This window comes from Pygoscelis adeliae, unplaced genomic scaffold, assembly GCF_000699105.1.
Source record: "Pygoscelis adeliae isolate BGI_AS28 unplaced genomic scaffold, ASM69910v1 Scaffold306, whole genome shotgun sequence".
In the NCBI taxonomy this organism is placed as follows: domain Eukaryota; kingdom Metazoa; phylum Chordata; class Aves; order Sphenisciformes; family Spheniscidae; genus Pygoscelis; species Pygoscelis adeliae.
In genome coordinates this window covers 2150390-2161872 of record NW_008825072.1, presented here as the reverse complement: position 1 = coordinate 2161872, position 11483 = coordinate 2150390, and the positions used below count along the sequence as shown (strand labels likewise).

Genomic DNA, 11483 nt, shown 5'->3' with positions numbered 1-11483 from the left:
GGCTCTCCCCACAAGGACTTTGTCCGTCTTTCCGGAGGATATGTCCTTGCTGTATTTCCAGGGCTGTACATGTTCCTGCCTAGATGGGAGCAGGAAATTGCAGCTAGGCCACGAGTGCCAACCCAGCAGAACCTGCTGGCAGAGCAATGCCTGCCTGTCCCTCTCAGCCAGAGAGCTGGAGGCAGGTATGCAACTGCTTCTTGGCACCGTCGTGGTGATGCACGTTACATTTCTTGTGGTTTGGGTATTGGTTGCTTTTCGAACTACAAACTCCCTCGTGAAAATCTCTAAAATGTGTATTTAATCACCCAGCAAAGGTTCCTCCAGAGCTGCTCTCATCTGCCAGGTAAATATGTGCTGGGCAATTCAGCAGGTGTTTCTTAATGGATTAGGGATTACCTTTTACAGCTGCATTTAATATTCCTGCTCTTTGGGTTTATTTTACTGATATTGACCAGCTTCACTTTAAAATGAGAGTTCCGTACTTGTTTTGTATTTTTAAAAGTGGATGTTGTTACACTAGCAAGCAGAGTCAGATAGTTTAGCTGATAGCCCAGCCCTCGGCTGTTCATTTGGGAAGTGCACTCTAAAATACACTTGTGATGTTGTTTTTCAGTAGCAAAGTCCCTGCAGTAGCTAATTTTTTAGGGTTAAATATTTTTGCCCCTGTGGATTTAAAACACTACCAAAACTACCTAGATGTAGTTGTTGTCTGATTTCCTACTGATTTTTTTTGTTTTAATACTAACTGATTTTGATTTATCTCAGCACCAACATGTAACTTGCACCAAGATCTAGAAACTGTCTGATCTTCTGGAGGGGGATAATATATCATAACCTTGAAATGGGGTGTTCCAGGATTGTGCCTAGAGTAAATGCTTATGATGGGTTGTAAGTCCCTGAAAGAGGAGAAAACTGTGACCCAACCATAATCGTAGGTGAGCAGTGCTGCTGTATTAAATACACACCTCCAAATGTGCTTTTTGGAAACTCTACTGATTTTTGTATTTCAAAGCATTAATTAGTTGAAGCTGCAGGCAAACCCAGCTCTGGTGAAGACCACCAGCTCTAAGAACATTGGGAGAGATGGTTTCCTAGCTGTTCTCTAACAAGAATTTTCTCTATTTTGGAGGCCTGATTTCCTAATTTTTGCCCACCTTTGTGTCATCACTGTAGATCACCACACGTGTTCTCCATTGGCCAGTCCAATGTCACCTCATTCTCTATCCTCCAACCCATCTTCGAGGGACTCCTCACCCAGCCGCGACTTTTCTCCTGCTATCGCAAACCTGAAACCACCAATCATCATCCATCGGGCTGGAAAGAAATACGGTTTCACTCTCCGTGCCATTCGCGTCTATATGGGTGACAGTGATATCTACACTGTGCATCACATGGTCTGGGTATGTCTCTGCTTTTCTGAAAAGAGTACCCTTGGGGCCAGAAATGCATTTAGCCAGGGTTGTGGGATTTAGCTTTATAAATTGTATTTTGCCACCCTGTTGTCTTTCTCCTTATTCGGACCCAAAGTTATCTTTGGGGGGGGAGAGGGCGGGGGGGCCTTTATAAATAAATAAATAACTAACAGTACTTTGGGTTTTACCTGTAGCAGTTTTCAAGCTCATCACAAAACCACAGCAACCTTTCTTGCCTTCTTTCTTCCCTGGTTACACGAATCCACCTTTTTTCACCTGTAGCACATACTTTAAAGCATGTTTCTGTGTACATACCCTCTTTCTCTTTATTGGGGCTGTTGCATGAGGGCCAGTTGTAGCTAATTTATTCAGACCTGTGTTAGCGATTATAGCTTGCTCCTGATCAGTTCAGTCTGCTGGGGTTTTCCAAGCAGTCACTTGGAATTGATTACAAGCCTTAAAGCATCACTGCTGCTATGCTGATTGCCTAGGGATTTAGCTCTTGGCTTAGTTGTGTGCTATGCTAAAAGGTCTGGTTTCCATGTCTGTATCTCTTCCTTCCCATTACTTCTGGTGCTTGATCTCTGTGCTCCTTTTTTGTTAACGTATATGACTTCTAGGAATGATCCGTTCCCCAAAGCAGTGTTGTTTGAATTGTGTAGTTAGGGAGAATGGAGTCAGGGTAAAGGTGGTTCATTCTTTTCCTTGCATCTCTGTGTTCATTAGACAATTTGGACTTCATGTGCTTTGGTCATTATTTAACACTCATTCTTACCTAGAAAAATAATCTGAAGCTGCATTTTTCCCTTGCTCCTCTCTGCTTTCCTTGAAAAATGCTGAGTTCACCAAGATACTGATTTGTAGTCTTTTCTGGCTAGAGGGAGATCCAGTATTCTCAAGCATATCTGTCTCCTCACTGTAAAGGAGGCTTACCTTTCTGAACGATGGGGAAAGGCAATGTGTTCATGGGGGAAAAGATCTGATGTTGGATAGGTTAATAAAGGATGGAAAGTGGAAAAAGAAACTCTGTTTGGGATGAGATGCAATATAGGCACCCTAAAAACATAGCACAGAGTCTTATTTAAAAGTCTGTTGGCTGCCTTGGGTTCCAGCATATAGATGGAAGGATGCTGGATTTGGGGTGGCAAAGAAATTGAAAAAGATTGAATGCTTGTCTGGAAATCAAGAGTATCTAGTTAACATTCCCGAGTGCTGAAAATTTTTGGAAGTGTGTTAAGCCTTTTGCTTTGGGAGGAGCTGGTCTCTTGAACAGCTTAACCGTCCTGGCTGGCTGCCTTGGATCGGGAGAAGACTGGCAGGATGCTGGGGGAGAAGTGGAAGAGTGCAGATTTTTGTGCTTGTCTGTGCCAGTCAGTGGTTTCTTTCACCCTTCTTTGAAGCAGCTGATGCTGGCTGCAGCAAGAGGTGAGATGGATGGGCTTTGAGTCTGATCCGGCCAGCGATCTTGTATATTCCTCTTCTCAAATCAGTCATCCCCTTCTTGTTGCCAGCACGTGGAGGAAGGTGGTCCAGCAAATGAAGCAGGTCTGCGTGAAGGGGATCTGATAACCCATGTCAACGGAGAGCCAGTCCATGGACTGGTGCACACAGAAGTGGTGGAGCTGATTCTGAAGGTAGGGACTCAGCACTGTTACATTTTGGAAAATATAAGCAAGCTTGTTTAAAATGCCGTAGGTATCTAATTGGCATTGTCGGAAATACAAATATGTACACAGTACCTGGCCCTTGTTTTGCAAAAACTCATTGCTGCAGCTTGATCTCTAAATCTCCAGAATTTCCGCATGTAATTTGAGCTGAACTAAGATATTTTGTGTGAGAAATAAGGACCCGTCAGATACATTTTTATCAGCAGTAGAGACAAAGGTTAATAAGATTGAAGTATACCTTTCCACAAACATCACTTTAAGAAACAAATACTTTAAAAATTTTCCAACTTACTTCTATTTTTTGCCTTTAGGCTGTGCTAATGTTATTAGCTCTTAATACGTCTTTCTCAAGGATTATTCCTAGTGGTATTTAAAAGCAGCTTTGTAATGGTTGGTCTTAAAATTATCCAGTTAAATGACTTGCGTTTTGATACCTCCTCTGAGCTGAATCCATTTACGGAAATAAACCCCAAAGTTTTGGACCGTTCCAAGAGACAGAAGTCTTTGGGATTGCAAATAGAGGAGCAATCAGGATTATTTTTTTTTTTTAAGATGAGTGAGACAAGCCATGCTCTGTGTTGCAGATTCATCATGATAGATGTCTGATATGCTAACATCTGCCATCAGTCAGAGCACTGGGAATAGGATTGGTAACAGAATATCGCTTTGTTCAAGTTTCCAAGTATTACAAGTATTAAATTGAGGCAGTTGGGATCTCAATGGGAGAGGTCAGATGCTGTGTTCTATCTGCTCTGGGAAGCTTCACCTACCAGCTGGGATCTGAGCTAATAATTTGTGAAAGCCTGACTAAAGAGGGCTCTCTCTCAGCAATTCCTTAATAAATGATAGGTGGAAATGCAAAGGGCAAAATGTAGTTTGACAAAGGATTACAAAATGGCAGGCAGCAATAAACTAGCAGCCTACCTGCTTAGCCTGCAGATCTGCTTCAAATAGCCACGTTTTAAGCAATGTCTCTGTGTGTTGTTTCTGACAGAGTGGAAATAAAGTGTCCATCTCCACCACGCCATTTGAGAACACGTCCATCAAAGTTGGTCCAGCTCGAAAAGCCAGCTACAAATCCAAGATGGCTCGTAGGAACAAGAAGAGCAAAACTAAGGATGGTCAGGAAAGGTTCGTTTTGATGTTTCTCTGTGAAAATTAAATAGTAACCAGGATAATGTAAGAGAGATCCTGTCAAATCAATTTGCAGTTAACGTATATCAGCAGGTACATCCTTTAGTTCTTTTCTTTTTGTTTTCTTTTTCTCTTTAACTGTGCCATAAAATTGACCAAAGTATGCCAATAAAGGTAAATAAATCATTTGGGCTTGTAAACAACTTTTGAATGCTCTTCCACAGTAAGAAGAAGAGTTCTTTGTTAAGGAAGATCACTAAACAAGCATCACTACTTCACACCAGCCGGAGTTTATCTTCACTAAACCGCTCTCTGTCTTCTGGAGAAAGTGTGCCTGGCTCTCCCACTCACAACCTGTCTCCTCGGTCACCGACGCAGAGTTACAGATCCACTCCCGAGTCTGTACACTCAGGTAAAAAAAGAAACAAAACCAAACACAAAAAATCCATGCAAACAGAAAAAACTTGGAGAAGATTTTTGTTTATTGATTAATTTTTGAAGTAAAATACACAGCAGCAGGTGGTAGGTCTGTTTGTGAAGTAAAATGACAGCTGTGATGTCTGTTACCTTAAGGATGGATGTATTCTCATTCATTGATTCATTTAAAAATGAAAATCCATACATCCTTTTCAGAATGCATTTGCTGTACTACAGCATCCTTTCACTTTGATGCAAATGTGTATTGTAAGTTGCAATGTTTTTGTAGCAGTTTGACACATTTTCTATATTAGTTTAGAGAAAAGGAATCAAAACTGTGGCAAAGTCATATTTGAAAATTGAATCAGCTGATGGAATAAAGAGATTTGCATCCTCAGAATAGCAATGAAACACATGGTTTATCTGCTTGGAGGTTTTTTTCAGAAAAAAACATTCTGATAGCAGACTGTTTCTTACTATATTCCGGTGTTGTATGAAATGATGTGACTTTCCCCTCAGAAGCCATGCAATATTACCCTGTAATATTACTGCAGTGCTTTGTGGTAACATGGCATTTTGTCTTGACTTTGCATGTCTTATTTTCAATAACTTGTTTTAATGGCAAAATATGTATTAATCTTCCTAGTCTTTTTTTTTTTTTTTTTAAGTTGGTGGCAATTCTTCCCAGAGCAGCTCTCCCAGTTCCAGTGTTCCCAATTCTCCAGCCAGCTCTGGACACATCCGACCCAGCTCTCTGCATGGACTAGCACCAAAGCTTCAAAGGCAGTACAGATCTCCAAGGCGTAAATCTGCGGGAAACATCCCTCTGTCACCACTAGCTCACACTCCATCACCAACTCCACAGTCCACATCACCGCAGCGCTCCCCATCTCCTTTACCAGGACACTCAGTTGGCAGCTCCAGTATTATTCAGTCTTTTCCAGTAAAACTACACTCCTCTCCTCCGCTGGTGAGACAAATTTCTCGCCCCAAAAGTGCTGAGCCCCCTAGGTCTCCTTTGCTAAAGAGAGTGCAGTCGGCCGAGAAATTGGCTGCCTCGCTGTCCTCTTCTGAGAAGAAGCTGGCTTCCTCACGTAAGCATAGCTTGGATATTTCTCACTCTGAATTTAAGAAGGAGATGCTACAGAGGGATCCTAGTCTCCAGAGCTTACAAGAATCTGTGAATGAAACAACAGGTGGCAAACTTGGGCTGGCGGAAAAAGGGATGTTGCAGAAGCCGGGTTCACGGAAGTTGGGTGCTATTCGACAGGACAGGGTGGAGAGGAGGGAGTCTCTGCAAAAGCAAGAGGCCATCAGAGAAGTAGATTCTTCTGAAGATGAAACGGATGATGGTTCAGAAGATAGTCAGGATGGGAGAAGACTGGACAAGCCCCCTGACAGTGGAGACCAAGGCTCAGATTCTTTTAATGAGGATAATAAGTTTTCATCTAAACTGGAAAGCAAGGATAGTATTGAAGATGATGCCTTTCTACCTGAAGATCCAAAAGGTACAGAAGATTTGCAGAAGGGAAATAATCAACGAGCCAAGCCTGTTTCAGAGCCACTGCAAATTGGTGTGCACCCTTCCCCATCAGAGGTCCTCCCAAGAACTTCTCCAGAAAAATTAGCTAATTTAGAAAAGCCATTCCTAAGATCAGAAACAACTGCAAAGGAACATAAATTGCCAGAAAACAAAACTCTTGAGTGTTTTGGTCCAAAAGACAAGTCTTCTGAAGCAATCAAAGACCTAGGGAGAACTACAAGTACTCAAAAAACAATACATCGCACAGAACATATACAGTGCCCATCTATCAAACTCCTGGAACTTGAAGAAGGTGACTCTTCCGGGGCCTCGTGTGGTAAGCTTGACCTGAAAGACCCTCTGCTAACAGAAAGCAGTCAGAAAAAACAGGATTCCAAACCTCAGCTGGCACTTTCTTCATGGTGCGTGGCAAGCGTGAGCACTCCTCTCTCAGTAAGCCCCACAGATCGCAGTGAGAAGGATCACAAAGAGATGCTTCAGCCTGCAGAACAGCACAGCACCTCATTTCTGTCTCCTGGAAGCCTGAGCAGAATGTCCCAAAAAAGTCCTAGTACTGAAAAGCAACCCAGCTCATCCCAGGCAGAGAGTGCTTCAACCACCGGCAGAACAAGCCCAGCAGGTCCTGTATCCTCCACGCTCCTTGTCCCCGGTGCTATCGAAAGAGCTCTCTCTGTGTCTCAGTTAGTGCCGCTAGCTCAGAGCGTGTTAGGCCCTTTGAAGCTCAGTATGTCTGGTTCCGGAGAGGTGGAAAAGAGAAAGGATTCCCCCCATTTGGTTGCCTCCTGTAAAGAAGAGAGAGATTCGAAACAAAAAAGGCAGGAAACTTCACAAGCAGGAGTGTGTCAAGAGAAAGCCAAACTATCTAGCACAGATGCTCTGACCACGAGGAGCGGATCCTGCACAGGGTCGTTAAACTCAGCAAAGCCCTGGGAGGCAACGTGTCCTGTGGTGGCAAAAAAGGAGGCAACTTTTTGCAGTGCTAAAGCATCTGAAGTGTTGGGAGGTAGCTGCAAAATCACTCCATCAAAAGAGCTGTCTCACGCTCTTGGACAAGCAGCTCTGAGAGCCTCTCCTCTGCCAGATGGCAGCACGAGGCCCTGTAAAGAAGGGACTCTCGCGCAAGCAAAAAGCAAAGAGGTTGGAAATCAGTTAAAAATACAAGACTTTCCCCTGTCACATGATGGTGCTGTAAAGAAAACATAGCAGCATCCCTGGTACATGTGGACTGGAGCATTCTACATTCAAAATAGAGACTGCATGTTTGAATTTTGTAATATACACTAATATAAAATAGAACTTGTGTACATCTATTTTTGGGAGGGTTTTTTTCATACCGTTTTTTGTGTTTTTTCATCATTGCTATTCTATTTTTGTACACAGTAATGCTTGCCGTTTGAGGTCTCTTTAGAACAGGGTATCTTTAAAGCAGGGCTTAAGAAACAGTTTGTTGATTTTTTTTTTTTTTTCCCTTCCAGACCTTTTATTTTGCCTGAGTTCAGGGCCTGTTGTGCTCTTCCCTCTAATCCTGCATTTATTTGAGATCCCAAAAATTCTGAGTACAAAAAAGGCAGCTTACTTTTAAATTTCTGCTTTTCAACCTTTTCTTTGAAATGCCATTGAAATTCACAATTTTCAAGTTTTTTCTTGGATTTACAATCTGATGTCCTTTTACAAGGAGAAGAAACTACTCTCTTGTCCGCAAGTTATTCTGGAACTACAAACCCTCTTCAGTGCAAGTAAGACCTCTTTGTCACTGCGTGCATTCACAGTCCTGCACAAGTCCTTAGAGGATACAGAGGCAAGGGACTTGGCTGGAGGGGTCGGACAGAGAGAGATCCCTGTCTCTCTGTAAACCAAGTAAAAGTATTTTTCAATGGAATTATCAGATAGAGAAATCTCCAATCCGTAAGCTGGTTTTTTTTTTGATTGTTTTTACTTATCCTTTCCGCATGGCAGGAAAGGTTGCCTTATGGCAACTTTTCCCTCTGTTTTTAAAGTTTTAGTGATGTTTTTATCTTCCTTTCTCTGGCTTCAATTCATAACTTGCCCTGCCTCAGAATAAATGACCACAGGAAAGGGGTGCCTTGTAGGTTGATTTTAAAGTAGAGAAATTTGTAGTTGCGTGTTCTCCAGTATGTCTCGGGCAAAGTTATCTCAGTGATAAATGACCTTTGGAGACTTTTCCTTCTCTTGATGAGTCTAAATAGGTAGGGATTTTAAGGTGTTCCTTAACATTTCTGAATTGGGGCTTGGGAAACTTGCCGAGTTTTCTGAATCTACCCGTTAAAAACAAAAAAACTATGAAGAGTTCTGACTCCCGAGTTCTGTGGACAAGCTGCAAGCAGACTTCAAAACACATGTGATATTTTAAGATTTCAGCTTTGATAGCTAGATCATTTCCACTGCTGAGGTCACTTTCCATTAAAAAAATTACTCTTTGCTCTTAGGTTTAGACATTGCTGTGCTTTAAGTGTGACCGACTCTGGGTAACAGTGCTCCTTGCTGAGGATTAGATCAATAATAATACACCAATAAATGTGTCGAGTGGTGATACCTATAGCACTGTAAGCCATTTCTTCATCCAATTAAAGGTTCCTCTCAATGAACACTCCCGTCATTTGTCCCAGATTGTGCTCAGCTTTTATTCTAGTCTTGTCTGAGTGTATCTCCCTGCGGATCACCCGCAAGGTCTAGTATCCTGCTCACTGGCTTACTCTGTTAGAAGCAGAATGACTGTGCAACAGTATTTCAAGCTAAAACCTGCCTCTGTTGGTCTGATTTCATTATGCTGCCGCCGCCTTCATTGCCTTGGCTTTTTCTGAACTTGAAGTTTTGATTCGCTTCCCCTAAATGGAAATATGTTTTTATATAGGAATATATTTTCTCCATCTCTTTCAACTTGATTTCAGCTCAATCCGCAAATGACAAAAATCTCTGGAATCTCACGCTGCTTCTTTCTGTATAACCATTGTTTCCCCCCACTATATACTTGATTTTGGCTGCTTGGATTTCATTTCTGGACCAAGTTTTGGTTTGGTTTGAGCTTTTTTTTTTTTTTAAACATGTTTAAACGAGTGTTTACTCCGTGTGTCTGTGTGAACATGTATGGTGTTGTTAATACACTAACCAAAGCCTCAACGCTCCCAGATAACACGTTAATAAATCTTGCTGTGACAGTATTGAGAGCAGAGCCTGCTGTGCTGTCTCTTTGCTCTTTTTCCTGGAATTCATAGGCTACTTGTATACACTTGGTTTGCAGTTACAAACCACAGTATTTCCACTGCCTTGTCAGGGTCCTGGGTATCTCCAGCCTTTCAAAGCACTCTCGTTGATGAGCATCATTCTGTGCTGATTCAGAGCAATAGCAAGTAAGGAACAGACTTGGCAGGATCTGGTACTAATCTGGCTGGTTTTCTCCCCGATGGGTTGATCTACTAAAAAATTGCTGACAAGCAAGGTCCGATTGGCAGTACGGTATATGATAAAATGGACAGGAATAGTGAAAAATTGATTCAGCATCCTGAGTCTGTGGTAATTACAAAGACAAGCCTCAAGCTTATCCTGAGAGCACCTGACCGTGGCGAGATGGAAATCTCTGTATCAATTAAGTAGTGGGCCCAGAGTTGCGTGAGGACGTGGTCTGACCTGGCTGTTCCCTGGGTGGCAGGTCCCCGTTCCCTGCTCCTTGCAGCGACACTGCTTCTTCCTGTGAGCGTGCTCCTGGGACATCCACGAAGGGCTCTGTGTTTAAAAAACCTGAGGGGAAAACCAGCCACTGCTCTTAGGAGAGAGGGCTGGGGACCCTGGCTCATCCCACGCGGGTTGGGATGGGACCCTCTGAAGGTACCAGCTGTATTAGCTGCTGACTCCCTCCCTCTGCAGCCGGTGGTTCCAGCGCTGAATTGCAGTTATCCTTTCTTACACTTAAAAAGAGGAGTGAAAAAGCTTGCTATGTCACAGCTTTTGCCGCTTTTGCCTGAATTGGCCGAAGAAGAGGTGAGGTATGTGTTTTGTCACCTCTTTTGTAGCTACAGTACAGAAAGTGATCAGTGCAATTTAAAAAACGCTGTTTTTCTGGAAGCTAAAGCCTAACAGCGTTACCGGGAAAGCATCCTAGTGAAGGCCCGTATCCCCTGCTCCTGGTCAGTCCTGCAGTTTCCCTCAGAGTGCCAGGTGCCCCGTCGTCCCGGTTCCACCTTCTGTCAAATTTATATGCTGCACCTTGGCAAAAAGTTTGGGCAAAAAGACTTTCTATAAAATTTTGATAATAAACCAGGTAGATACACCAAGACTTATTCCTTGCTCTGCTAAGAATTGCTTAAATACCTTCTCAATAAGCTTGCAGAACGTGTTGGGGAGGAACAAGATGTTGGAAAAGCTGTGTGTGAAGAGCGAGAGTGTGCTCCCCAGTGCAGGATTGGACCCGCGGTACCCACGGTACCCGAGCAAAGCATTCAGCAAGCTGAGAACTCGGCCTCCGTAGATAATCCCGAGTCAGACAGGCGGGAGAGAGAAGTTGCGTGCGTGTGGTGTGCGTTTGGTGAATGAGCCGTGCATATAACCACCCAAATATGCTGCTTTCCTGCTTCGTTTCCCTGTTTCCTTCTGTCGGCTTGGATGTGTCTCCTGCTCCTCATCCGTGTTGGGATGATGGCATCAAAGCTGGTTCCAGGCTCTGCAGCTCCTCTCTGCTCCTGCATCCAGCCGGCGCGTTCCTGCCCTGTGCCTCACTTCAGTGTTATTTTTCCCTTTGTCTCTTACTGTTGCAAACGAAAAGAAATGGATGATATTTATTGTAAATATTAGACTTTAGCATTGTAACGGCCACTCCTGGGTCTGAATGTCAGAGGCCTTTGGCTGCTAATATACTAAAGAGCGCTTGCCGGGGAAGGGGTAGGAGTGACCAGTGGTTTTGGTTGCCACACTTGCATTAAGGTGTGATTTGGAGTATTTTAAATTTTTTTTTTTTTCTTCCGAAGAGGGGAGGATAAAGTCTTTCTCTGGTTTTCTCTTACTGGATGTGAAGGATAATTCTGTACTTCTAGTAGAAGATTTGACAGAAGTGTGTGTTTACGTTGTGTTCGATTACCATATCCAGGTGGCTGTGAGAGCACCTCCTGAGCTGGGCTCCGCCAAGCTGTGTCACTCAGCACTTAGCTAGATAAGAGAAAGTGTGGAATTTCTGTGTTTTTAGAAACTTGAACAATTGCCACATAATAGCGGTGCAATAATTTTTATTCATGTTGTACCTGCATGTCGATGTTCAAATCCTCCTCCAAAATAAATTTTTTTTTTTTTTTACATAAA

General features: G+C 43.0%; 1 protein-coding gene across 3 annotated transcripts in view; it reads left to right on the top strand.

Moving 5' to 3' along the window:
* Window positions 1–11483, top strand: part of MAST2 (microtubule associated serine/threonine kinase 2) — a 173576-nt gene extending 162093 nt beyond the window's left edge. For all 3 annotated transcript variants that reach the window (XM_009326585.1, XM_009326583.1, XM_009326584.1), the window contains 5 exons: window positions 1177–1403; window positions 2927–3049; window positions 4077–4213; window positions 4441–4628; window positions 5302–11483. In XM_009326585.1, the coding sequence (XP_009324860.1) occupies window positions 1177–1403; window positions 2927–3049; window positions 4077–4213; window positions 4441–4628; window positions 5302–7379 (2753 nt within the window). In that variant the 3' untranslated portion in view covers window positions 7380–11483. The remainder of the gene's footprint in view (window positions 1–1176; window positions 1404–2926; window positions 3050–4076; window positions 4214–4440; window positions 4629–5301) is intronic.